The 26,190-nt window shown below is 39.6% G+C and overlaps 1 protein-coding gene across 1 annotated transcript in view; it reads right to left on the minus strand.

Annotated features, from left to right (window-relative positions):
• Nucleotides 1-5,787: 5,787 nt before the first annotated feature.
• The window catches only part of LOC102742718 (ceruloplasmin), a 36,986-nt gene continuing 16,583 nt past the window's right edge, over nt 5,788-26,190 (minus strand). The window contains exons 11-21 of the mRNA XM_081811110.1: nt 25,854-26,065; nt 24,096-24,246; nt 23,259-23,471; nt 20,885-21,092; nt 19,985-20,124; nt 17,735-17,863; nt 15,622-15,728; nt 14,522-14,723; nt 10,894-11,033; nt 6,917-7,079; nt 5,788-5,914 (exon numbers count right to left, since the gene is read on the minus strand). Coding sequence (XP_081667236.1) covers nt 6,921-7,079; nt 10,894-11,033; nt 14,522-14,723; nt 15,622-15,728; nt 17,735-17,863; nt 19,985-20,124; nt 20,885-21,092; nt 23,259-23,471; nt 24,096-24,246; nt 25,854-26,065 — 1,661 coding nt within the window. The 3' untranslated portion in view covers nt 5,788-5,914; nt 6,917-6,920. The remainder of the gene's footprint in view (nt 5,915-6,916; nt 7,080-10,893; nt 11,034-14,521; nt 14,724-15,621; nt 15,729-17,734; nt 17,864-19,984; nt 20,125-20,884; nt 21,093-23,258; nt 23,472-24,095; nt 24,247-25,853; nt 26,066-26,190) is intronic.

Consider the following 26,190-nt stretch of genomic DNA (forward strand, 5'->3'; position numbering starts at 1 on the left):
TCCTTCTTTCTCATCCTCTACTCCAAGCCCAAACTCAGCCCTGAGGGATGTGAGGACAGTGATCAGATCACAGCAACAGTCCTGTCACTTCTTTCAGCTAGTCTACCCCACTCCCACCAAAAACAAAACAAAACAAAACAAAAAACCCCAAACAAACAAAAACTGCTCAGGTAGTTACTGAGGGCTTCAGAACGTATAATCATAGCATCCCATATATTGGGGGCGAAATGAAATGGTTAAAGAGTAACACCCCTGCCCAGTGGGAGTAAATATTTGATGTTGCAATGCAAGGAAGGTGATGAAGTCCATCTTACTGTCCTGTTTTGTAACAGTTACCCTTCCCATTAAAAGGCATATAGCTGCTGAATGGCGGGAAGTAGGGAGAATTATCTGAGTCTTAGTACTGTCTAAATAAAAAGAGGCCACTGCGGGCTAATAAGCAACCAGCCACTGACAGGGTCATTTACTGCAAACCTCCTTACAGTGACTCCAGGGTTGGACCTCAAAAGTGAACTTTGAATAATGTTGCAATTGAGAACTTCTGTGCTCAAGAAATGTGTCACAGCAGCATAAACTGGGGTAAGACAAGAAGAGCAGGGGGCCCACAGGAGAGGCTCAGCGGACTTAGAGCATCGCAAGAAAGAAGAGAGGAACCTGGATGGGACCAAATAGCTCATCCACTTAACTACGTCTGTCAGAAGGTTGCTACCTCAGAACCCTGGGGTACACCTTTATAGTTTGCTATAAATAATTACTGCACAGCCAAGCTAATTGTTTAGTAACCTGAGTAGAGTCACATACCACAAGTTTTAATCACTTTCCACAATTTCTTTTCTTTGTTGTCTTAAAGATTTCTGGAGAGTCTTACCTGCATTTAGCAATTAAGACCCTAGGGCTAGGGGCGCCTGGGTGGCTCAGTCAGTTAAGCATCTACATTTGGCTCAGGTCATGAGCCCAGGGTCCTGGATGGAGCCCCACGTTAGGCCCTGCTCAGCGGGAAGCCTGCTTCTCTCTCTGCCCCTCCCCTCCCAACTCATGCTCTCTCTCTCTTTCTCTCTCTCTCTCTTATTTAAATAAATAAAATCTTTCAAAAAAAAAAAGTTTAAAAAAAAGAGATCCTGGGGCTGATAAGGGCTAAAATCAAGGAAGCTTCAGCTTTATTTCTGTCTGGCAAGATTCAATCTCTCTTTACTTCCACTATTCCTGCTTATACCCTCTAGTTTCTTTTTTGGTTGATCCATGACAACTGGCTTTTAACATAATATATGTCAGAATTACTAAGAAACAAACCACCGAAGACAGTCTTTCACTTTGTGACAGCAGGAAACAGTATAAAATCACAGATCGTTCTCTACATGACCAGTCAGACCACCACGATGCTATCTTTTTCACAGGAAATTGTGCAACTCTGGAATTTTATCAGTGAGTGTGGTTACATACAGAACTCTGATAATGAGTGCTTTGACTTGAACTAGTATAGCACAAACCTGGCTGATCCTCTTCTCTATTGTTCAGTTCATAACTATTTAGGGGGTTATCAAATTGGTCTTTGGTTGCTCCATCCCCTTTGGCTACCTGTTAATGGGTCAAGGTTCTGGTCAGCACATTCTGACAGGTAGAGCTGTCACAGACAGGGGAAGAAAAAAATCCTAGACTCTCATCTAGCAAAAGCCTTGATGGTGTCGAGGTCTACATTACAATGGGGAAGGAGATTTGTTTTTTAATGGCATAAGGATTCCAATTACTCCATTCTTGTTTTCTTACACTGTGAACAATGTAGAAATCAAAGCATATGATTCGTTAGCAATGAAAAGGAACCAAAATAGTAGAATTATTTTTATAAAAGGTTAAAGAATAGCTTGTTCACAAGGTTTGATTACATACAACTTCAATGTGCGACTTAAAAAAAAAGATTTTATTTATTTATTTGGAAGAAAGAGAGCGAGAGAGCATGAGCAGGGGAGAGTGGGGGCAGAGGGAGAAGCAGACTCCCCGCTGAGCAGGGAGCTGGGCTGGGGCCCTAATGTCAGGACCCTGGAATCATGACCCGAGCAGAAGGCAGTTGCTTAACCACTTCACCAACTGAGCCACCCAGGCACCCCCAATGTGCAACTTTCTTGAAACATCTTCCTCTCTTGTTGTGGTTAACCTCATTTCTTCTTGCTTCTATTCCATGCTGGGACAACACATTTTGTATAGCTCTTAACACTTTGATTTGTGCCTGGGTCTTAATTTATAAAAGATGGCTCCGTGACGACATAAAGAGGCAAATGCCATTGAAAGAAAAGTTACAATTCCCCTAGACACAAGAGGCACGCATGTCTTGCAGGGCCAGCGTTGTTGAGGAGGCAGAAGCAGATACTGGGGGAAGCATAGGCCACAACCTTCGTTGGGATTTGTGTAGGAAAGGCAAGGCAGGGCAGAGTAAATAGCTTATGATTGGCTAGTTTGAATAATCTCAGCGGGCTTTGGGGCATAGGAATGGTCTCTAGTTGTTTGGTGCTTGGCTCCAGATTGATTTCAGGCAGAGGAACTATGGCTTGGTGTGTGAGTTACATAAAGGAGGTGGTTAGGGGTATGGATTCAGGGATTGGTTGGTTTGCATATGAAAGTCTGGCTCACTGGCAAGCTGTTCACTATCTCTAGGAATTAGCTAGCTCTGGGAGAGGCAGTCTTTTCCCACCTAGCAAGGTCCCCAAAGATGTCAAAGCATGATAAAATATTGAAAATTAAAAACATGATTAATACATATTTCATATTGGAATTATCTGTTTATGTGACTGTCTCCTCAATTAGACTGGGCTTTCTTGGGGCCAATGACTATGCCTTGTTTTATCTTAAATCCCAGGCACTCAGCATAGTTCCTGACACACAGCTTAATAAAAATTGAGAGAATGAATAAATGTTAACTATAGGAATGGTCACTAACATCAATTAGTTGATTACTGTATGCCAGAGCAGTGCCAAGAGCTTTATAAATTTTATTTCATTTAATCTTCACAATAACCAATTGGGCAGATGTATTAGTTTTTTGTTTTTTTCTAATTTTTTTATTGCTGCTTTAACAAATCGCCACTAACTCAGTGGCTTGAAACAACATAAATTTAATATCTTACAGTTCTAGATGTCAGAAATCTGACCCCTACATCACCGGGCTAAAGTCAAGGTGTCAGTGGGGCTGCATTCCTTTTTTGAGGCTCTAGGGGAGAACACATTTCCTAGCTTGCTCCGGTTTTTAGGGGCTGCCCACATTCCTTGGTTCATGTGGGGGAGAGTGAGATCTATAAGCCAACAATGGCAGGTCGAATCCTGACATTGCATCACTCTGACCTCCTCTTCTGTCCCCCTCTTCTACTGCTAAGGACCCACCTTGATAATCCTGAATAATCTCCCTATCTTAAGGTTAGTTGATGAGCAGCCTTAATTCCATCTGCAACCTTCATTCACCTTTGCATGGACAGTAATATAGCCATAGGTTCTGAGGATTAGGATGAGGACATCTTTGGGGGAGACCATTATTTTGCTTACAGAATATCACAAATAAGTATTATTATTATTATTATTATCTTCATTTTACAGATGAGGAAACTATGGATAAGAGAGATTTTATACCTTGTCAAGGACCCCATAGCTAGTAAGTGGAGTAGCCAGAATTCAGGTTTGTCCTCCCTGACCCAGAGATGCACTATGATCCTGAGGACAGTAGAACATGGCTTCAGACCATGGTTGGGCTGGGCTTCCCAGTCTCTCTGTGCTGTGGAAGGATTGAGGCCAGGGTCTGGTTGGCAGTTGGCAGATTCAGAACCTTCATTTTGTCAGTTTACAAAAAGATGATTAGTTTAGAGGGTTCCCTTTGGTGAATTTTGCAAACTTGGAGAATCAGTCAATATAGTAATTTATTCATTTAAAAGTAAAGGAGAATAGGTATATATTATTGGTCTTTTTTTTTTTTTTTTAATAATCTCTACACTCAACATGGGTCTTGAACTCACGACCCTGAGATCAAGAGTTGCATGCTCTATCAACTGAGCCAACCAGGTGCCCCATATAATTGATCTTTTAAAAAATTTGTTTATAGATCTACTTAGAAAATCATATTATGGAACAAAATTTTCTTGGCAAGTATAGAATTTGACTAAAAGAGTGTATATTCTTAAAGTATATTCCTTTTTAAAAATTTTTTTTTGCACTAACAGTATTTCTGTTGAAATGGTGGTACTCATCATCACAATGAGAGCACCTTCCAATAGTTGTGCAGGAGACACATTCCACTGATGCGTTCTTAGTCTTTGACTGTTCCTGTTAAGATGCATGCAGCTGACTACCTTTCCCTACAACTCCATTCACTAAATCACACTTCACGTATCCATTAAATTAGGGTTTATTTTACTAGACTCTGACTACTGTCCATCTCTGAATCCCAAAGCCTAGGATTGTGTTCTTAAGTGAATGAGTAGATGAAGTAAGCATTACTCTTGGTGACATTGGGGCAGCACCTTTAGCAATTTCTTACAGAATAGTGTAGTTTTATCAGCAGCACTTTTAAAATTCTCAGACTGGAATGCTTCTTGTGGGGAAGGGCCATGGCTAGTTTCATCCATATTTTGTAGGTTCTTATTAGTTTCAACAGCAGGGAGTGAAGTAGTATTGTTATATATATTGGGTACTTTTGCCCGATGTTATAATAGCATTATTAGCATATTAATTTTTAGAAGTACTCTTCTGGAAACAGAAGTTGGAGTATCTTGGGGTAAATGAAATGATGTCAGGGATTTGCTTGATAAGATTCTGGGTATTTACATATTACTTATGAAGTTAAGAAGTTAAAAAGTAAAAGGAATGAAGAGTCTGGCTTTGGTTTCAATTCTCACGTTGAATCCTTTTATTTAACTAATTTCTGATTTCAAATATTCTTATTGTCTAAGGCATAAGCTGTTTGTTAGCCAACGTACAAGACATGTGTAGTCCCCTCTCCCTGTTATTTCCTCTACAAAAGCTACAAAAGCTCTTTCTCAGCCTTCCTTGCAGTTAAGAACAGCATATAGGAGGGGTTTGACCAATGAGACACAGGAAGAAGTTGGCTGGGTCTCCTCAGAAGATTTTTACTCTCCTGATAAAAGGAGAATATGTGGTTGGTGCTACTCTTTTTTCCTTCTTCTCTGCCTTCAATGTGTATACAATATTTGGAGTTGCAACAACCATCTTGCAACCATGAGGCAACAGTCATGAGGGAAAGGCCAAGGACATTAGAGACACTGGTCCTTGCACCATCAAGTTGCTGAACCAACACTAGCAGCCTCCTAACTTACTTAAAAATATGAGACAAACACCATTGGTAATCCCTGTAGCTGGGTTTTCTGTTACTTGTAGCAGAACACATCCCAAATGGTCATATTGTTAGATACAAAGTCAGAGCATGAGTCCTTATTCTTGGTTCTGGAAGACTGGCACTTATACATTCTGTAACCTGCAGTCTAATAACAATACATGGATTTGCATTTAAAAGACTGCTACAAATTTTCAACCATGCTATGAGAATTTCATTTTTTTTTTTTTTTTGATGCTTGCTGATGGTGCAGGGTTAGTCTTGGATTGTGTATTTTTTTTTCTAACTGAGCTAGACTTCAGATTGTATCTGCTCTCTTTGGTCCTCTTGCTCACACCCTTTGCTATGTGTTGAAAACCTTGTTACACCACTACAGACTCTACTCCAGTGACACCATTTACAGAAAGAGGAAGCAGCTCACACACAAAACGGACAAAAAAAAAATTTATTTCAAGCTCGTTTTCCTGGTAGATTGCCATGAGTCCTCAGCCAGGCCCTCCTAGATTCCTTTATCTCTGGTGTTTCTTCTTCAGCAGCTTTTGCTCTGCTCATGGACTTGTCAACAGTCATATGAGAAAGATATTTATGCTGCAGAAAAGAAAGTTTCATGATGTTCTAAGAAGTAACTGAGTCAAAATATTACAATCATCGTATCAAGAGACTAAAGGGTAATGACCTCATGGATAGCCTAAGTAACTAAGGAACTGATGAAAGTCTCAGAGAAGAAGATACTGTTTTCATCCTAAAGTTGCTAGTAAAATGTGTTGGCGAAAGGGGAGATAAGAATGAGAAGAAATTGTCACTTGAATATGAAAAAATATGTAATCATTATTTAGTTTCTTTCAAGAGTTGTAGAAACACTTTATACTTCCACCAGAGTATATGTAATGCCCATCTCACCACACTGTTACTGATATTATCTTTGAAAAAAGAAATCGTTGCCAAATCAATGGCTTACTTACCCAACAACTGTATCTGTTATTTAAATGCAATGTTTAAGTGATTTGATTATTAGCAAGGTTAGATATCTTTATAGTTTCAGTAATCATTTGTGTTTCATCTTCTATAAATTGTTCAAATCCTTATGCATATGTTGTATGAATCTGGAAATAACACATTTAACTCTAGAGTATCTTTTATCAGATCAGAAACAGTTATCTAAGTTTGAGAAAGAAGATAAAACCAGTTTCTTGGTCATCTCAAAACAGTAATCTTTGGGGTTTTTTTGAGATTTATTTCTTTCTTTTAGGGAGAGAGAGAAAATGAGAGAGAGTGTGGTGGGGAAGGGCAAAGGGAGAGGGAGAGACAGAATCTCAAGCAGACTCCCTGCTGAGTGTAGAGCCCAATGAGGGGCTCGATCTCACAACCCTGAGGTCATGACCTGAGCAGAAATCAAGAGTCAGACACCACTTGATTTGGTGGAATCTGAATTTGGTGGTGGATAACTGAGCCACCCAGGCACCCCACAAAACAGGAATCTTTGAATGAATGAGTCACGTGTCGGATCATGTAAATGTTCAGTGGATTAGATACCCTTATATAAACATTGAATTTATTTAAATATGATCACTTCAAATTAATTTGGCTTACCTTTTCATTCGATTACAGTATAAGTGCTCTCCATTCCACCCTCAATGTGAACACTAACATGGCAATGAAATAACCAGGTCCCAACATCTCTTGCATACATTTTTACAGTCTGATATACTCCAGGAGGAAGGTCATAAACGTCAGAGCGATACAGTCCCGTATCCTCAGTAAGGAGACAAAACACCACTAAATAACTTAAAAAAGGTAGTAGTCATTTATACATCCTATCAATTCTAATATGCTTTGTTAGACGACAATTAGAAAGCATTAGGTGCCATTGCACTTCTCCTCTGAGTACAAGTGAGGGTTTAGAGGAGGAACAAGTCTGAGAACATTTCAGGAATGGGCCACAGAGAAACATCTCACTCTAAAGAGATCTTGTGTCATTCTTGGTGTTAGATACTTTGTCAGGGTCTCCTGCAGAAGAAATCTCTAGATTTCAGATAACATCTGGTCTTACAAATCCCAAAAGTTTTAACTGAATTATTTCTTTTTTTAAATTTAATTTAATTTTTTAAAATTTATTTATTAACATATAATGAATTATTTGTTTCAGGGGTACAGGTCTGTGATTATTCAGTCTTACACAATTCACAGTGCTCACCATAGCACATACCCTCCCCAATGTCCATCACCCAGCCACCCCATCCCTCCCAAACCCTCTCCAGTCCAGCAACCCTCAGTTTGTTTCCTGAGATTAAGAGTCTCTTATGGTTTGTCTCCCTCTCTGGTTTTGTCTTGTTTCATTTTTCCCTCTCTTCCCCTATGATCCTCTGTCTTGTTTCTAAAATTCCTCATGTCAGTGAGATCATATGATACTTGTCTTTCTCTGATTGACTTATTTTGCTTAGCATAATACCCTCTAGTTCCATCCACGTCATTGCAAATGGCAAGATTTCATGTTTTGATGGCTGCATAATATTCCATTGTATATATATATACCACATCTTCTTTATCCATTCATCTTTAGCTGAAGTTTTTCTAACTAAGGATGTTGGTGATGTGAAGATGACCATTTCTTGAGATATAGCTAATCAGGAAAACTCATGGTTACAGGAGAGAGAGGAGTTCATCTGCCTTCTGGGGTCGGGACTGAAGACTGAGGGCCTTAAGGGCTATTTGTTCTCCTAAGCAGAGAACCAGATGTTCAGAAGACTACCTCCTCGGCATGCTACTTTGATTTTGAAAGACGAGGCTCTGGGGCCTGGCCTGACTGGATTAGGATGGATTTGGAAGAGCATAGGAAGGAGATGAATTGCTCTGAATAATGCAATGGGAGGTATTTGGAGGATGGGGGTATGTTAAAGAGTACAGCTCAAGACGGGGTCTGGAATAATTTGAGGAGAGGACAGATGTCAAGTCCTGCATCAGGCTCCCTGCATCGGGCTCCCTGCTCAGCAGGAAGTCTGCTTCTCCCTCTGACCCTACCCCCTCTTGTGCTCTCTCTCTCTCAAATAAATAAATAAAATAAAATCTTTTTTTAAAAAAAAGAGTCTGGTTTTCTGTTTGTCTCTTCTTTTCTTTGTTCATTTTGTTTCTTAAATTTAATAGGATTGCTCTGAAAAGAGCAGTTTTGTGAAGAGGTTAAGAGTGAGGGACTCTAGAGCTGGGGTTCAAATCCTACTTCTACCCCTTATTGATTATGGGAAAGTTCTTTGTCTTGTTAATCCTTCATTTCACTCCCTTATAAAACAGTGATAAAATAGTGCCTATCTCTGGGAAGCCTCAATGAGAAATCCATGCAAAGAACTAAGGATAGCATTTGGCACATAAGACGTACTTAATCAAGGTTAGCTTTAATTAACATTATAGAAATACTACCACAAATTCCACTTAATTTGATGCCTTATAATATAATCATTTTGCAGAGTTAGCCCCTGAGAGCTAACTCTTTTGATTTCCTCTCTTCTCCACACAACTCTTGGCATGGTTCTAGGAATGTCACAGGCATTTGCTGAACTGAACTGATCTGAACTAAACATCAAACGTACTGTAGAAACTATAACCAGAGTTTAAATCTCTCTCTTTTGTTCTAATTTTTAAAGTCTTATGTAAACACTTATGAATAACAACCCTCGTATCAAGACTCTTCCTTCTAAAATTTGAGGAATGTAGAGGGAAGTACAGGAAGGTCATGATTGTTGGCCCCTGGGTGGTGGGTAAAGGAGTTCATTATATTATTCTGTCTACTTTGTCATGTAAAATTCCCTAGAATAATAAAAATAGTTTTTAAGCCAAAACAAGTAAGTTAAAGAAGAATAAATGTGTTCATTAAAGGACAGAAAAGAAAGCAGCACACTGATAAAAATTTGGTGCAAAACAAGTCATGCAGACTCATTGAATTTGTCTAAGATAGGCTCTGAGCATTACAGAAGCTATGAACATAATACATCTAGAATCCAGGAAGGCTTTATGTGAAACTTTTATCAATGCCAAAAGATGGACTGTATTATGCCAAGTGTCTGGACTAAATGAGGTGTCAAATGCATGAGATATAATTGGTGCTCAATTGTACATTAATGTTTATATAAGGGACTAGGATGAAGAGATAAAGAAAATGCTCCTCAAGTAAATAAATGACACTAACTTGGACACTGAAAAGAGGAAGGATAAACCTTAAAATACTTGTAATAAATTAGAGAAATGGTCAGGCAAAGATGGTCAGTAAAACAACAATGGTAAAGAATATGAAGCTGTGGTGGGGGAAAAGCAATTCAGACAGAGATATAAAGAGACTAAGAACACATAAAAGAGAAAAAGATGAAGATAATTATTTTAAAAAGTTACCACAAAGCCAATTGTCACCTAATTCCACATTTTTATTTTATAACAAATGCTGAAGGAATGATAGAATTAGAAAGCTACCATTTATAACTCCCACTGTAAAAATTGATTCTGGCAATAATCATCAATGGATCCTTTTTATAACTACAAGGTGAAATATATTTGGAGAATAAAATATGCTTAAAAAATCACTTCACAGCTTGCTTATTAATTATAAGGGAAAGATGATGCTTTTGTAAATGGAGAGAAATTGTAGACCTCACCTCAATAAAGTTATCAAACAACCCCAACAATGTCAGCACCTGTTGTCAGGATGTACTTCTTGGTGTGATGCATGGGAAGCACATAATATCACCTATGTACTGTTCATGTCAAGAATGTTTGACATGGATCTGGTCATGAGGAAACTATCAGACCAAGGCAGAATATGGGGCGTTCTACAAAGCAACTGACCTGGACACTTCAAAAATGAAATGCCATGAAGGATCAAGAAAAAAAAAAAAACAACCCTCTTTTTTAGGAGAGAGATGACAATGACAACCAAAGGCTATGTATAGATAATTAGATCCTGAATTAAAAACAAAACAAAACAAAATGGTTAGAAAGAGCATTTTGGGGACAACTGGGGCTATTTGAATGGATTATATGATAGATTATATTACTGAATTAATGTTAACATTGGGGGTATAGTAATGTTATCACGATGGGGCAGAGATTCTCCTTAGTCTTAGGATGCATATGGCTTTATTTAGTATTTAGAGGTGAAGAACCATGATGTTTGCAATTTACTTTAAATTGGGTTCAGAAAAATAGAGAAAGAAAATGTGGCAAAATGTATGAGTGTTCCAAGTGTTTTTCTCTTATGCTACTAAGTGTTTGAAAAAAAAAAAAAGTTGAGACAGAAAGGGTGAAACTCGAGATGATTATAGAAGTCTTATTTACCTATCAAGTAACACCAAATTAGAGTGAGAAGTGCACTTCATTCATTCGTAGACATTTACTGAGTGTCCATGGGACACAAAGAGCTAAATGTATAATTATTTACATGCACCTGATATGTTACAGATTGTAGGTATTGAACTTCAGTTCTGGCTGGGTCATTTCCTTTCTAGTCCTGTTATCCTGCCATGCTGCCCCAGTAACTGCTTCACAAGACACAACAATAATTAAACAAAGCTGCCCAGGGCTCTTACCGTGTATTCAAAGCTGTGGCCGTGAAAGTGAACTGTGTGCAGGTCAAATTCACTCCCCATGCCAATCAGATACCAGTTCACTTCATCCCCAACGTGGAACGTCAGACCTTGGTTATTTCCAAACAGTCTTCCGTTAATTGCTGTGAGGGGACATAATTTATTATATTCAACAAATATTTAAAATAATGTAGGTTTAAAAAAAAAACGTCTCGGGGCGCCTGGGTGGCTCAGTTGGTTAAGCGACTGCCTTCGGCTCAGGTCATGATCCTGGAGTCCCGGGATCGAGTCCCGCATCGGGCTCCCTGCTCGGCGGGGAGTCTGCTTCTCCCCCTGACCCTCCTCCCTCTCATGCTCTCTGTCTCTCATTCTCTCTGTCTCAAATAAATAAATAAAATCTTTAAAAACAACAACAACAACAACAAAAAAAAAACGTCTCATAGAAAGTATCACAGATGTTTTCGGAAGCCATGAGGATGTTAAAGTCAGCCTAAGGAAGCTGTTAAACATGACCAAGCCATCCATTCATGTGGGTGAGTCTAATTCTAGAGAGTTTTTCTTGCCTGAGGAAATGAAGCATTGACTTTGCTTTAAATAATTGGGTTGCACTAGAATATTTCACCACTATGGATACTTAAATTGATGGATACTTAAACGTGTCTATATATTTAAAGTATATTTAAAGTGGTCACAAGAGGCTTAGAAATTGAGTGTGTTCTTCTTTAACTGCTCTAAGTCAGACCTTCATGATCTGTCACTGATATGATTAGAATGGCCTTTTAGTTGAGGTCTGGGCCTTTTGTCTTTCCCGCTCTCTCTCTCTAATCCTCTATAGGAGTGGTTTCCAAAGAGTAATAGGAAGAAAATATTAATTTAATTATATAATTATGTATATAATATATAATTTAATCATTAATCATATATAACTATATAGTATATAACATATGAATATTAATATATAACAATAATCTATAATGAAATTATAGATTAATATATAACTATCAAGATATCAACATATCAATATATAATATTTAAATTATATCAATATTTAAATATATAATATTTAAATTACATTTAAATTTAAATATATAAATATATAAATTATATAAATTTATATAAGTTTTATATAAATTATATATATAAATATAAAATATGAATATCAATATATAAATATATAATATTTAAATTAAATTTAAATTTAAATATATAAATATATAAATTATATAAATTTATATAAAAACTATAAATAATATATAGATTATATATAAAAACTATATAAATTATGTATAGTTATATATAAACTATATAAATTATATATTATATAAATTATATAATTAATATTTTATATATAATTACATATAAATAATAATTAATAAACATTAAATATTATTTGAGATTTAATGATTAAATATTAAAATAAATTTTAATAAAATATTTTATATAATCATTGTTAATTTAATTATATAGTTACATATAGTTATATATATAATTATATATATATTTCCTCCTTTTTACTTTTCTATTTTGTGTTCATCTTTTGAAATGCCAAAAATGCATTAATACAGTGGTACAAATATATGATTTATAACCATATATCTAGGGAGGTTGGGTTCTAACTTTTAGCTGATGGAGGGATATAATAGAAAAAACTAGGAGACTCTGCTTTAGACCGTGCTTCTCAGACTTTAATGTGCATGTGCCCTGAGAATCTTGTTCCAGTGCAGATTATGACTTCCTAGGTCTGTTTCACCTGAAATTCCGCATTTCTAACAAGCTCCCAAGTGATGCTGGTGCTGCTAGGACTACAGGTGGAGCACAAAGGCCTAGCTGAGTGCCAGAGCCGGTCCTCCAATACACACCTCTTCCTGCTGTTCCCTCGTTCGGTGCCTTTAGTGCCTTCGGCACAGCGGTTCTGGACTGGATTTTGTCCTGTAGAGGACATTTGGCCATGCCTGGAGACATTTTGAGGTTGCACAACTTGGGGGGGGTGTTACTGGCTTCCCGGGGGTCGGAGGGTAAGGATGCTGCTAAACATCTTACGATGCACAGGGCAGCCCCCCACAATAGTTACCAGACTGAAATATGAATAGTGGCAGGCTTGAGAAACCCCAATTTAGATAGAGTCTAAATCCTTAACAGGGTAGTCAAGGTCTTGCACAATTCTGTAGGCTTTTCTTTTCTTTCTTTCTTAGGTCACATTCTTCCGGCTACATGGAATGTCATCCCCCTCCCTTTCTACTAGACAGACTCCCATGCATCTTTAAATACTCAACTTGGGCTCCTGGGTGGCTCAGTTGGTTAGGTGTCTGCTTTCAGCTCAGGTCATGATCCCAACATCCTCGGATCCAGCCCCGCATGGGGCTCCCTGCTCAGCGGAGAGCCTGCTTCTCCCTCACCCTCTGCCTGCCGCTCTGCCTACTTGTGCTCTCTCTCTCTGTGAGAGAGCACTGTGTTTGTATTTCTGTTACAGCAACCCCCCCTCCCCCACCGCCCCCGCCAAGTCAGCAGAGATAGGCTGGCCCTGTTCTGTGAGCAACTTGAGAGAAGATGCCTCATCTAACTGGCCTTCGTATCTCCTCAGCACGAGTATAGTGCTCTGTGCCCTCCACGAGGCTTATTAAAAGATGATGGGTAGCAAGGATGCAGTCCTTGAATTAATTTCAAATTTACTATATGTATCTTGGGGGGGGAATGAAGAAGTTGAAAAAGATCACATTTGGGTTTGCCTTACTTAAGGATCCCTCATCTAGTCGCGTCCCCAAGCTTCCTCCAGTGAAAGGACTGGAACCAGAAGTCTGACTGAATGTGACTATAATTCAGTGAGATTGTTTATGTGCTTTTTCTTTGAATAATTGTCTCATTACTATGATTCTAGATGGGAGGGGGGACATAAAAAAGCAGGATGTGCCTAGTCACAAGCCACCTACAAAAGAATTTTGGTTGATGAGCATGGAGTTTTTTAAAGTTCTGCTTGGTGGGAAGATTGGATGGGGCCATGTGCTCTCCAGTTTGCTGCAAGCCCCACCTCTCCCTGTGTCCGTTCAGGTAAGACACTTAGACAAGTGTGTAGGAAATCCCTCCAGAAATGATAGCTGGTATTCTTGGTTTTACATCACCTGCATGGTTCCAGAAGCGTTGGAATTTGCCTCACTGCTAAGTCTACAGCCCTTAGGCCAGATCCAGCCCTCTCGTTTCCTGTTTTTCTGTGGCCCATGAGTACAGGGTGGTTTTTAAATTTCCAAGTGGTTGGAAAAAAACCAAACAACCAAAAAGAATATTTCCCAACATGTGAAAATTATATGAAATACAAACTTCAGTGTCCATAAAGGAAGATTTATTGGCTCGTAGCCACTTCCATTTCTTTATGTCTCGTCTGTGGTTGCCTTTGTGCCCCATGGCAGAGTAAAATGTAGCCTCTGGTAGGGACTGTGTGGTTTACAAGTCTATGCTCTTTACTCTCTGGTTCTTTATGGAAAAAGTTTACCAGCCCCTGGTCCACGGGATCTATGCCACAGCCCCATGCGATTGCTTTCTCTAAACTGCTGAGTCGGCCAAGGGTGAACCTTCATCTGCTCCCTTTGTGTGGGACACCCCACAGGCCCCAGCTGCTGAGGCAGCTAGTGGACATTACCGTGCATTTGGTTGCTGAGGTCAAACAGTTCATCATTCCTGTCTATGTTGTTCGGATCTGAAGAATAGGTGTTAACATTTTCTTCGAAGTACCAGGATTTGTTCTCATTAAAAATCATAAAGTGGAGCACACGGTGAACTATGCTGGCTTTGGTGTTTTTGCGACATACGATCAAAGGGCCTACCAGTCCACTGTTAAGATCCTGCAGAGGAAAAGCAAGATTGTCAGCTGTGCCCAAAACTAAAAATGTCCCCCAACCAGAGAAATGAGTCGAATCAAGGTTGAGTTCTAGCGAGGTCAGATCCTGAGTTTGTAGTCACTAGGATTCTGAGAGTAAGGAAGAAGATGTTTGACATGTTGGATCCTTGACTAAGGAAAAGCGGTCAGCTCACTCACTCGAGTTGAAGTCTGATGAGAACCACTAACTCCTGAGAGGGATTTTAGTCACATTCCTCAGTGGATTTAGCTCACAACAACAACAAAAAACCCAGAGCTTTGTTTTTAATTAGAATTTCTCGGCCTTGGAGTTGGCCAGCCGCGAAGTCTAAAGGTCTGGGATCCTTGGCCATGTGATACCCCTGCTCCCAGAGCCGCTTCCAGCTGAGAGCCTTAGTTTGTTTATACTCATTTTGGTTTGAGGTTGAATGTCCATGTAGGTTCTAGGCAGAAAGCAAGCCAAAATAACTAAAAGTCTGGAGATGAGCCTTTTGTTGTTGTTGTTAAGTGAAAATAAACTGAACTCAAGCGTTGATGGCTTAAAAAAATATATACATCTGTATGTGTTTATTTCTCATTCATCAGAGACTTTTAACTCCATACTGTTTTCTGTAATCCAAATCCAACAAAACAAGAGGATATTATATTTTCCAATTCACAGTGACATGTTGGAAAGTATCGTGAATCGAAGTAACCATAACGCAATGATTTTGCTCTTGGAAAATGCAAACATCTGTAGAATTAAAAGCTGAGCAGTATTTACTTTGCTTAAATGAAAGATTACATACAACTAAGATTTTTTTTTTAACACAAATTCCTTCTTTCTTCCATTATAATTTCTAAGAAGAGATAGGAGGAAAACGATGACTTGATTTAAAGTTTACCTTAATCACATCCACGGTCGAATAGTAAAACCAAGGTATGCACTCAAAGTCCTTTGAGGCAGGGCCAGATCTTTCAGGAATCTGCCAAATGTATGTTTGGATCTCTCCTAAAATAGACAAATAACAGTGTATATAAACAGAATCTTTTAAAGCACATGTTTTTGTGGAGAACCAGATAACCAGCAAACCCCAAAGCTATACAAATATTAGGCAGCATAGTCCTGGTTTTCACTTCTGGCTCTACTGTTCCTAGCTTTGTGGTCTTGGTCAATGTGTTTACAGTTTCTGAGCCTTCTGTTTCCTCCTGAGCATAAAATGGGAATTTAGGGATTAGACAAGATGGTCCAAATAAGGCATTACTTGGGTCCCAGGGTGAAGCTGATATAACTATCACAGCTGGCTCTCATGTTCTCAGGGTTACTGAATCAAAACTTTATAGTGATTTTGCCATTGAAAAATGTCAGTCGTTACATATCTAACTTATTTGTTCAACAAATATTTATTGCAGTGAAGATAATGTAGGCTTTGAAACGCGACAGACTTGTTTTGAATTCCAGCTCTGAACCTTCCAATTTATAGATCACGTGGGGCTCTTCCCTGCTCCCAGAGCATTTGCATTAGCCCTACGGAATATAAGTCCTATACTCTTGCCTATTTCAGAAAAGTTCTTTGGGACACCTCCTTCCACTCCTGCCCCTTGCTGTGTAATCGTGCATCTCCCACCTCCAGAGGCTTAAATTAATTTTCCCAAGCACCTCCACTAGCTGATGCTATCCCCAACTTCCCTGCTTCCAAATCTTTAACAATCAGTCTACTTAGAACCAGCCCTCCCCTTCCACCACACCACACAGTGCCTGGGTTCAGCAGATACTCAGCAGTGTTTGTGGAATGTACCCAATGGGATCCTTCTCTGACCACTGAGAGCAGAGTGCTGACTTACAAACTCCTTGGATAGGAGATTCATGTTGGCACTACCATGGGACTGTCTCTTTTTTAAAATCAAAAGGGAATATTTCACCTGCCATCAAAATCTCTCTTTCCTCCTTCTGCCCCACACATCTTCCCTTTTTGAATTTGGCTCTTTCCTCGATACTACTTGTTTTGGTAGGCACCTGGATTCTGGATGTCCCTCCCAGGTTCCCCTTTGAGAATGAAGGAATTTTTGCTCCACAGGCTGTCCACCCTCTCCTGAGACAGCCTTGGTAGAAGAGAGTCACCTTACCCAGGCTTACATCCAATGACAGCTGCAGGGACAGAAAGGCCCAGCTTTCTCACCCCAACTCAGGACAGCTGAGGACCACCCACTCTTCAGAACTTCTAGGGGTGGTTGGGATTTCTATTGAGGCTGCATCTCTGCATAAGCTCTCCCCCTGCCCAATTCTGTTTCTTTGTCTTTGATCCCAAGAGCACTATCTGCCCACAAATTTTCATTTCAGGATCTGCTCCCTGGGCATTAATATTAAAAAGCATTTGTTTGGGGGGCACCTGGGTGGCTCCGTCAGTTAAGAGTCTGCCTTCAGCTCAGGCCATGATCCCGGGGTCCTGGGATCGAGCCCCGCGTTGGGCTTCCTGCTCAGTGGAGAGCCTGCGTCTCTCTCTCCCTCTGCTTGTGCTCTCTCTCTCTCTCAAATAAATAAATAAAATTTGTTTAAAAAGCATTTGTTTTTGTCTGAGGTATGTGGAATGGCATGCTGTACAGTGGTGATGCCACAGAAATGTTAATACATGAGGTTCATTACTTCCTCTTAGTGACTCTCTCCCCTGCCCCCTTCTTCACACACTGCATCGTATACTCAACTCCTACTTTAGCACTTGAATTGGAGAGATGGACTATAGCCTAAGAATACCTGGCAGCTGGACAGGTGGAGAGAGGGGAGGGAAGGTGGTTCTAGAAGAGACTTGTATACACGGGGGAGTCTTGCTCATGGCACCCATCCCGGAAGCAAACTCAAGACTTGCGAAAGGAACTCGCTCCCCAACTCCTTCTTTAGACCCTTCCTACTAGTCCACTGGTCTCTCTCATCTAGAACTACACCTATACCTAAGAAAGGACATTAGCACATAGTCCTGCATAAAAGCTTTGAAGCTTTCTTTCCTCTTCTGAAGCAGTTACCTGGCTGTGTTGGAACAACAGTGGAATAGTTTGTTTTCACTCCATGAGCGTGAATCGAATATGGTCTTGAGGCTTTATTTTTAAAGATAATTCGGATTTTTTGACCAGGAGTGAGAAATATTAAAGGACCTAGGGAATATAAAAAGGAAAACGTGTGGAAATTGTTATTTATTTTAAACTATGAATCATCTGTCCTCTTAAGTATTTATACAGCGACTTATTTTTATCCTTTTTCCTTAACATGCAAGCCAAATAAAACACACTTTTAACAAGTGGATCATTGATGATTTATGAAACATGGTTTTTGCCTGGAAAATTTAAGTCTTTAGAAAACGTACTTTGATGAGCATCAGTTAATACCTACAAAAACACACAATTTAGAAATGAAATCTTTTACTTTCTTTCTTGACCAACCTTATCACTTAAACCTTTTATCCTTTTCCCCTTCACCTTAATGGAAAGTTAGGAGGAGCTGGAGGCCTTGTTACTGACCAACAGTGATTTTTTTTTCTCTCTCTCAAGACTGAAGACCCCTTCATTATATTCACTCTCCCTTCCATCCCAGGCCAAGAACTGGAGGTAAAAAAAAAATTGTTTTAAATCTTCTTTCTATTTAGAAGCAGATTATGTCACTGACTCTAAAAATTCTGAAACAGGGATGGTTTTGAGATGAAATAAGCAGTAAGAATTCTCTTCAAACTTGTACTGTAATTACTGAAATCAGAGCCCTGAAGATACATACTGGACATTAGATTCTAGCTTGGGACATCCTCTCTTTGTCCCCATGGCCGTTTCACCTTCCCAAACACTAGAGAATTGTTTTCCCTTTTCTGTAAAGTGGTTGTTGTTTTTTTCTTTTTTTGTATAAATAATAATGGAATCTAGAGGGTCATGTCGTGTTATTTATCTTGATGCATTCAGCCAGAATCCTAGCAAAAACTAACATCCTGCTGTTACTAAAGATAGGAGCCCGCCCAATAGCAGGGGGAACTGGACAGCACAGACCTCCTTCTGGGGGTCGCAAAGGGACAAGCTCAAGAGGTCAATGAGGAGCCAAGAAGAGTAAGAGTAAGAATTTCTCCAACAGCATGTAAATCTCAGGGTCTCACATCAGAAAATAGTCTCTAATAGGGGACCCTGGGTGTCCGACTCTTGGTTTTGGCTCAGGTCATGATCTTAGGGTTGTGAGATCAAGCCCCATGTTGGGCTTCTCACTCAGTGCAGAATCTGCTTGAGATTCTCTCCCTCTCCCTCCCCCTCTGTTCCTCCCTCTGCACGAATGTGTGCACGTATGTGTGTGCACGCGCTCTCTCTCTCAAATAAAAAAACAAATAAATAAATAAAATCTTAAAAAAAAAAAAGAAGAAGAAAATAGTCTCCAATAGACACTTAGATATCAGGAGCCAAATAAAATTTGAGCATATGGAAATGCCATGTGACTTCTCGAAATATTATGCAACATACAGACGTGTCATTTGACATATGAAAACATCATGTGACCTCTGGAAATGCTGTGGGACTTAGGGAAATGTTGCATGTAGGTGCTTGGGGGTGACTTGTAATTTTCCTAGCTGACCTGTCAAGGGTAGAAGAAAGGGCTGCAATATTCCTCACTCTTGGACAGAAGATGAAACTAAATATTAATACTTTAAGTGTTTAAATTAAACACTTAGGGTTGCCTGGGTGGCTCGGTCGTTAAGCGTCTGCCTTCGGCTCAGGTCATGATCCCAGGGTCCTGGGATCGAGCCAAACGTCGGGCTCCCTGCTCAGTGGGAAGCCTGCTTCTCCCTCTCCTGCTCCCCCCTGCTTGTCTTCCATCTCTCACTACATCTCTCTCTTCAAATAAATAAAAATAAATAAATAAAATCTTTAAATTAAACACTTAAATTTAAACAAAGAGTTCCCCCTTCTCACTATAGTAGGGCTTCTGGGCTTCATTTTAATATCAGTGAAATGATCTCTAAATGCTACTTCTGAAGTCTCTCTAGAGTTCTTGAGTCCTAAGAAGCCAGGTAATCTGAAACTGACCACATTCACTTTCTATGGTCCCTTCAATTTCCATGAAACAACACTTGAATCAGTTTTCTTTTCCCAGTAAAAGTGCCTATCGGCAAACAAATTAGGATTAACATTATAGGCCCTTTCCTCTGTCAAGGTGGAGGTTAACAATATCCTCAAGGTGTGCAACAGTCTCTGGTGGCTGAGGACAGGAAGAAAAACCTGAAGACCAGTCTGATCGTGTAGCAATACCTAGTATGTCCAGATGTTTTTCATCTTCAGTTCTTTGTGTTAGATTCTTGAATGTGATATCATCATACTGACGGTATATGACTTTCTTGTATTTGGACCCAAGATACGTCCCAATTCTATCCAAATATATGCTTGTTTTACTTTAAGGAAATAAGAACAAAACCAAAAAAACCACAAAGTTAGTTAATTTAACCGTTAAATTAGACAAATTCTCATATGGAAGAGCTCCTTATTGCAACAACACAATTGATTAATGTCTAGAGGCCACTTCACCTCTTCTTCTTAAAAAAAAAATATTAATACTGGTAAGATGGCTGGATATTCATTCTGTACTTTAAAACATATTTTCTGGATGAAATTTTAGTTTTGATAAATGAATAAATAGAAAAAGTGAAAATCAGAGAGAGAAATCAAGTTCTACAAAAAGAAAAACAAAGGTCTTCGATTTGAGGTTCCCAGAAGAAGAGAGATTGACAGAGACAAATGAAGACAAAAGGAAAATCTGACTGATGCCACATGTTAAATGTAGCTGAAGTGATGTTTATTACACCTTGGAGTGACCAGGCTGGATGGTAACACACATCAGGAAGACTGGATGCAAGGAGTGAAAAGAAAGCGAGAAACAAAGCACAGAAATAAGTGATGCAGATATTTAGAAAGAATTGAAGTCATTTATAATTGAAGGTAAGATACACAGATACATTGTGATTTGTAACGGAACGTATCCTAAGCCCACACGTGCCTCGCACTTACCATGCACACAAACCCATCATGCACACGCACACCATACACACAAATACACATGTGCACGCACGTGCACGCATGTGTGAGACTGAAAAGAAAGGGTGGAGGACTCCAGAAGGAGCCCTTCTCGGTTAGAGATGGAAGTTACTGCCATACTTCTCTCCTTGTAAATGTTGCAGTTGTTTCTCCCACTTCCTGCTAGGAGAATAATCCCACAGAACTTCCTCAGCAGCGATGTAAATGGTTTTCTCTTCCTCATACTGTGTTTGATCAGGGTTTGGCTTCTCACACTGCCTCACGTGGTATTTATGCTTCATGCCTCCTAGATAGTGCTCTGTTGTCATACAAACTACATCAAAAGTTCCTGGAGATGAGTAAGAAAAGAATGCATAAAGCTTTGCATTCAGATTTCTTTTCTCTGTGAAGTCATCTAGAAGATATAAACCCCCAAACGTAATACAGTAAGATAGTCCATTTGGTTTTTTTTTTTTTTCATTAATTTGACAGATACTTATGCTTTATGCCAGGCTTATTTCTAGGCACTTGGGAAACATCAGTGAGCAAAACAGTTAAAAATCCATGTCCTAAGGGTTTATATGGCAGGGTGGGTGAGTGTTGCCGAGATAAACATAGCAGGTAACATCAATGGATGTTGGAAGCTGGTAAGTGCTATGGATTAAAAAAAGGCAGACCGGTGTGGGAAGGATTGAGAATGCTGGGCAGGGTGGGGTGGGGCAGGGGGGAGCTCCAGGGAGCAATGAGCAATATTTTATAGGATGATCAGGGTAGGCCTTGATGGAAGGGTGACACCTGGACAAAGATAAGAGGTGACTGATGGATCCGCGGCAAGAGCGACCCAGGCAGAGGAAACACGCAGCAAAATCTCTAAGCTGAGGGCCTGTTTGGTGTGCCTGCAGACCATCCCAGAGGTCTGTGGGTCTGGAGTGGAGTGAGCAAGGACGAGAGGAGACAAGCTTGGTGTGGGTTGGAGGGCTGGGTCCCATGGACCCTTGGGAAACAGATGGTAGTGGGCAAGTGTGGAAGGAAGGAGACCTGTTAGGATGCTACAAAGTAATCCATGAGAGATGGTGGGGCTTGGATCGGAGTGGCAGCGGTGGAAGGCGATCAGACTCACACTTTCAAATCCCCAAGCAATGACAACAACAAAAAAACTCCAGCCTGGTTCAGACCAGTATATTCCATCTGAATTCAAGCTGTCTTTCTTTGATTTTGGTAATTTTATGCTCATCGCATGCCAACGCTCTTTCTCAAAGTTACCTTTATCATCACCAATACTTTCTTCTGTCTCTGTACGTGTTTCTGTTGTTGCTGTTACTTTTTGCAGAGGGTAAGATTCAGGAAGACCGACAAGGAACAAAACCTTCAGACTCAAGGATTTGGGAAGAAGCATTTGTTTAGAATAAACTGATGCCCATAGAGCACAGCGCTTGACATATAGCAGGTGTCTCCACATGTTTACTGCAGCTGATCTCATTAAGTAAAGAGATGAAGAACGAAGCAATTTTTTTTTAAGTCCAGGAAAACATCTCCAGGGAAAAGGAGAGGAAGAAGTGGGGCGGGCGGGGGCAGGGAATCACCTGCCACCAAGTGAGTGCACAGGGCGGAGAGGAGAACGAGTGTTGGAAAAAATTTCTTTCTTGTTTCCCTCTGAGTGCTCTTAATTCCAGGCTCTGCTTGTTTGTAAAGTAAAATAAAAAAATTTTTCATGTAGAAAATGTAATCAAATGAATCTGTGGTATCACCAAGAGTTCAGATACCAACCCATGGCATTTATGGAGTAGCTAGCTTATCGTGTAGCCAGCATTTGATTTGCCAGTAGTTTTTGACCAAGATGAATGGATTTGTGTTTTATTTATTTATTTTATTTTGGTGAAGGTGGATCTGCAGGATAAACGAAGGAACTAATATTTTATTGAACATCTAACACACACCAGGCACTTTACTATGCTGCATCTATCTCACCTGGTCCTTGTCTATTCCTTTTTGCAGATTGTAAATTATTGCAATCCCTATTTTACAAATGAGGGTATTAAGTTCAGAGCAGAGGGGAGGTTCCTCTGACACCCCTAACAGTATTCTGATTAAGAAAAATTTGCCACAGCAGCAATCGACCTCACTGAAGTGAAAACATTTCCCTAGAGAGCCAAGCCAGCAAGGAGAGGAGTAGAGAGAAGGCAGAAGCAGACCGGTGGGTCTGGGAAACAAACAGAGAATAGAGTGAAAACAGGTTAAAATGCTTCAAAGCATCTTCATCACTTTTGAGGAGTGTGGATTGATTTAGAGTCTGGAGCCCAGGAAGGGAAAACCGAGAGGGGTGGAGGGGATTTTTGTGATCTGGGAAATGATATATTACTGCTCCTATAAATTACATGGAGCAGGGGAAAGGCTTTTTAAACACTGTTTATATAAGGTCCCTTTTTTCTGTATGAACAATATTCAGTGCATGTCAAGACACTGTTTTTCATAATTTGGGCACATTTCAGTGTGAAAGAGAAGATCTACTACTTACCTATGGAATCGGGTGTCATAAAAAGTGTCTGGGAGGTGTGGGGAAACAGAGCTATGGTGTCGTCCCTTGATCCTAAGGAAGTGAAGGTATTTCCTGAAAAATATATCCCATGTAAGTCTTTTTCTGATCCCACACTGAGAACGTGCCATGAAACGTTGTCTCCTAAGCACATGTCCAGTCCAGGCAGATTTCCATACATGTATCCATTAATGGCTACAAGACATTGGGGACAAAGAAAAGAATATTTAATTTATTGATAATTGGCTTCTCTTCAAACTCAACAAAGGACTAATCCTAAGGCAGCTCAATCATGTAAGATAATCTCAAGATTATCTGTGTTCACCCCTTCCTTTTAGATTTGAGGAAACTAAGGCCAAAGAGGCAATTGCTTGTCCAGTGTCATTAAGCTTATTTTTGGAACAGTTAAGATCAAAGTCCAAGTCTTTAGATTCTAGACCAGTCCTTTCCCCCTACACCTGCAGTCTTCAAAAACCAACCAACCAACCAATCAACCACCTAACTCAATAAACACTCCATCCACCAGTGTCACTAAATTTGGCAGTAAAAAAATACATGATTTTTCTATCTCACATTTAGTAATAGCTAAACAATATAGTGCACCAACAAGGCATTGTTAAGTATTTAGTAAGTTGAATTTAACATAATCATCCTAGTAGATAGTATTTTTGTTGAGAAATTATCTTTAAAAGAAACATGAAATATATTAGCCAATCCTTGGGGGAAAATGTATGTCTCTCTTAATCTGTAATTCTTTAGACATAATGAAATTAAACAAGTGCTTAATGCATTTATTTTGTAAATTGCATGTTCCCTCACAATACATCTGGTTGGACTTTTGGAAGTCTGGATCCTTTTTATCCACATTTTCAGGCCTTGTTGTAAATGTTCTGATATTTTCATCTAAGAGATGACTTTTATTTTCATCAAATATTGTGGCAAGCAGGTAAAACTCTTTGTCTTTTCCTTTCTGTGGATGAGAATAGAAAAAGAAATAGACATGAAATATAGATGCTCTATATACAAAGTCTAGTCAAATAGTTGATCTGCATACAGGATTTCCTACACAAGGTGTTTTGTATACTCCTCGAAAATTCAGGCACAGATAAAGGCATGAATCCCAGTGAATGGATTTATCACAGAACTAAGAAGTTAGGAGAATTATCTATAGTTGTTTTCATATAAAGCTCTTACTCTAGGGACCCCTACAACTGAACTTCATAAAACTAAACTCTATGATCATAGATGTTTATAGTGGCTTTTCATAGGATGCTTTGTAGAAAGTGAGTTAAATAAAATGTTTTCAATTCTAGAAAGTCTGCATTTTTAGCATTTATGAAGAAATTAAATATGTACACATATTTATATTTTTGGATAAATAGAAAGATTACATGTGCTACAAGAATTATGAGACTTATAATGCTTGAATTATATGGATGCCTGTTAATATATCATCTCATTTTTAGATAAAATATACATTCAATTATACATATATTTATTTGGGGAGATTTATTAGGCTTTATTACCTTATAAATTATAAGTGCAAAAAAGAAATTAGATATTAGTTCACTTGTGAGTGAGGAACAGGGGAAATTCATCCCTCAAACATTTATTAAGCACCTACTACACGCCAGAGAGGGTCAGTCGTTTTCACAAAAAATTAACAAAACAACAACAAACAAACAAACAAAAAACCCTCACGTATGGTTTCAAGGAACTTATGGTCTAGTGGGACAGAAAGGCCAATAAATACAATTGCATGGATAAGTGCTCCAATGGAAACATACACAAGGAACTATGGTAACTGACAGAAACCACTTTAGTTAGTGAATATTGTCTGAAGGACAGGAAGGAACTTTCAGTCGGAGTTTTAAAAATGTCTCCCCTCTCAGCAGGCAAAGCCGTGAGGAGAGGCCATTCCCGATAGAGAGCAGAGGGCAAAATCAAAGAGATGTGAATGAGCCTTTCTTCCTCAGGGACTAACAAGCTAATTCTGCACAGTGTGGCAAGGAAGGAGGCATGAATCTGGAGGGGCCGACAGGGGTCTGTTGTGCTGACTTCTGAGCCAGCCAACTGCAGAGTATGGAGCGTGCTAGAGTTGGATTTGAAAAGAAGCAATGTGGAGCTACAGTGAAGCAGGGTGAGAGTGGAACCAGGAGTCAGGAGGTTAAAGGAGTTCAGAAAGAGGGGATGGTACCTCCCAAGAAGGCAGTGGTATTGGGAGTTGGATGACTAATGTTGGAGGTGAGAAAGGAGTTGTTGTTGATGGAAATCCTGGGCTGGGTGGTGTCATTAACAAAAGAGACAGAGTGAAGGAGAGAGGGGCAGGTAGCGGTTGTCCAGAGGGAGATGAAGAGTTAAAGCAGTCAAGCGGAAATAGAGGTGTCTGGTACACGCTAGGGTGGGTGCTCACTGGGCAGAGGAAGATGCAGGTCTGGAGTTCAGAAAAGGATAGAATTGAGAAAATCAGCCCACAGAAGAAACTGAACCTGCCAACTGCCACATTGCTTTGCCTCTGCAGTTCTGTCTCAGGCAACCTCTCACCAAGGCCTATCTAGACATAGATCCATGACTCACCTGTTTGCCATCTTTACCAAGGCTTCCATTTCTGCACACGAGCAGAGGCCCTACGAGGCCACTGTTGATGTCTCTTATCATATTTACTGAGGAATAGTATAACCAGGTCAGACAGTTGGGATCTGAGGAGGTAGGACCCACATATCTTGGAACTTCCCATGTATAGACAAATATCTTGCCAGGATTTACATGTGAGGAGGGTGGAGGAGTACCTAGTAAGAAATAAATATTGGTAAAATAGGTCCTAGGACCAGAAGTACCCTAGTCTAGGCTGTTAGATCTCTGAGAGCAAGGACCGTATCTTGCACACTTTGTAGCACCTCGGGTGACAGTTGAA

The sequence above is a fragment of the Leptonychotes weddellii genome, chromosome 1 (assembly GCF_054177405.1).
Source record: "Leptonychotes weddellii isolate Sample4059 chromosome 1, ASM5417740v2, whole genome shotgun sequence".
NCBI classification, from domain to species: Eukaryota; Metazoa; Chordata; class Mammalia; order Carnivora; family Phocidae; genus Leptonychotes; species Leptonychotes weddellii.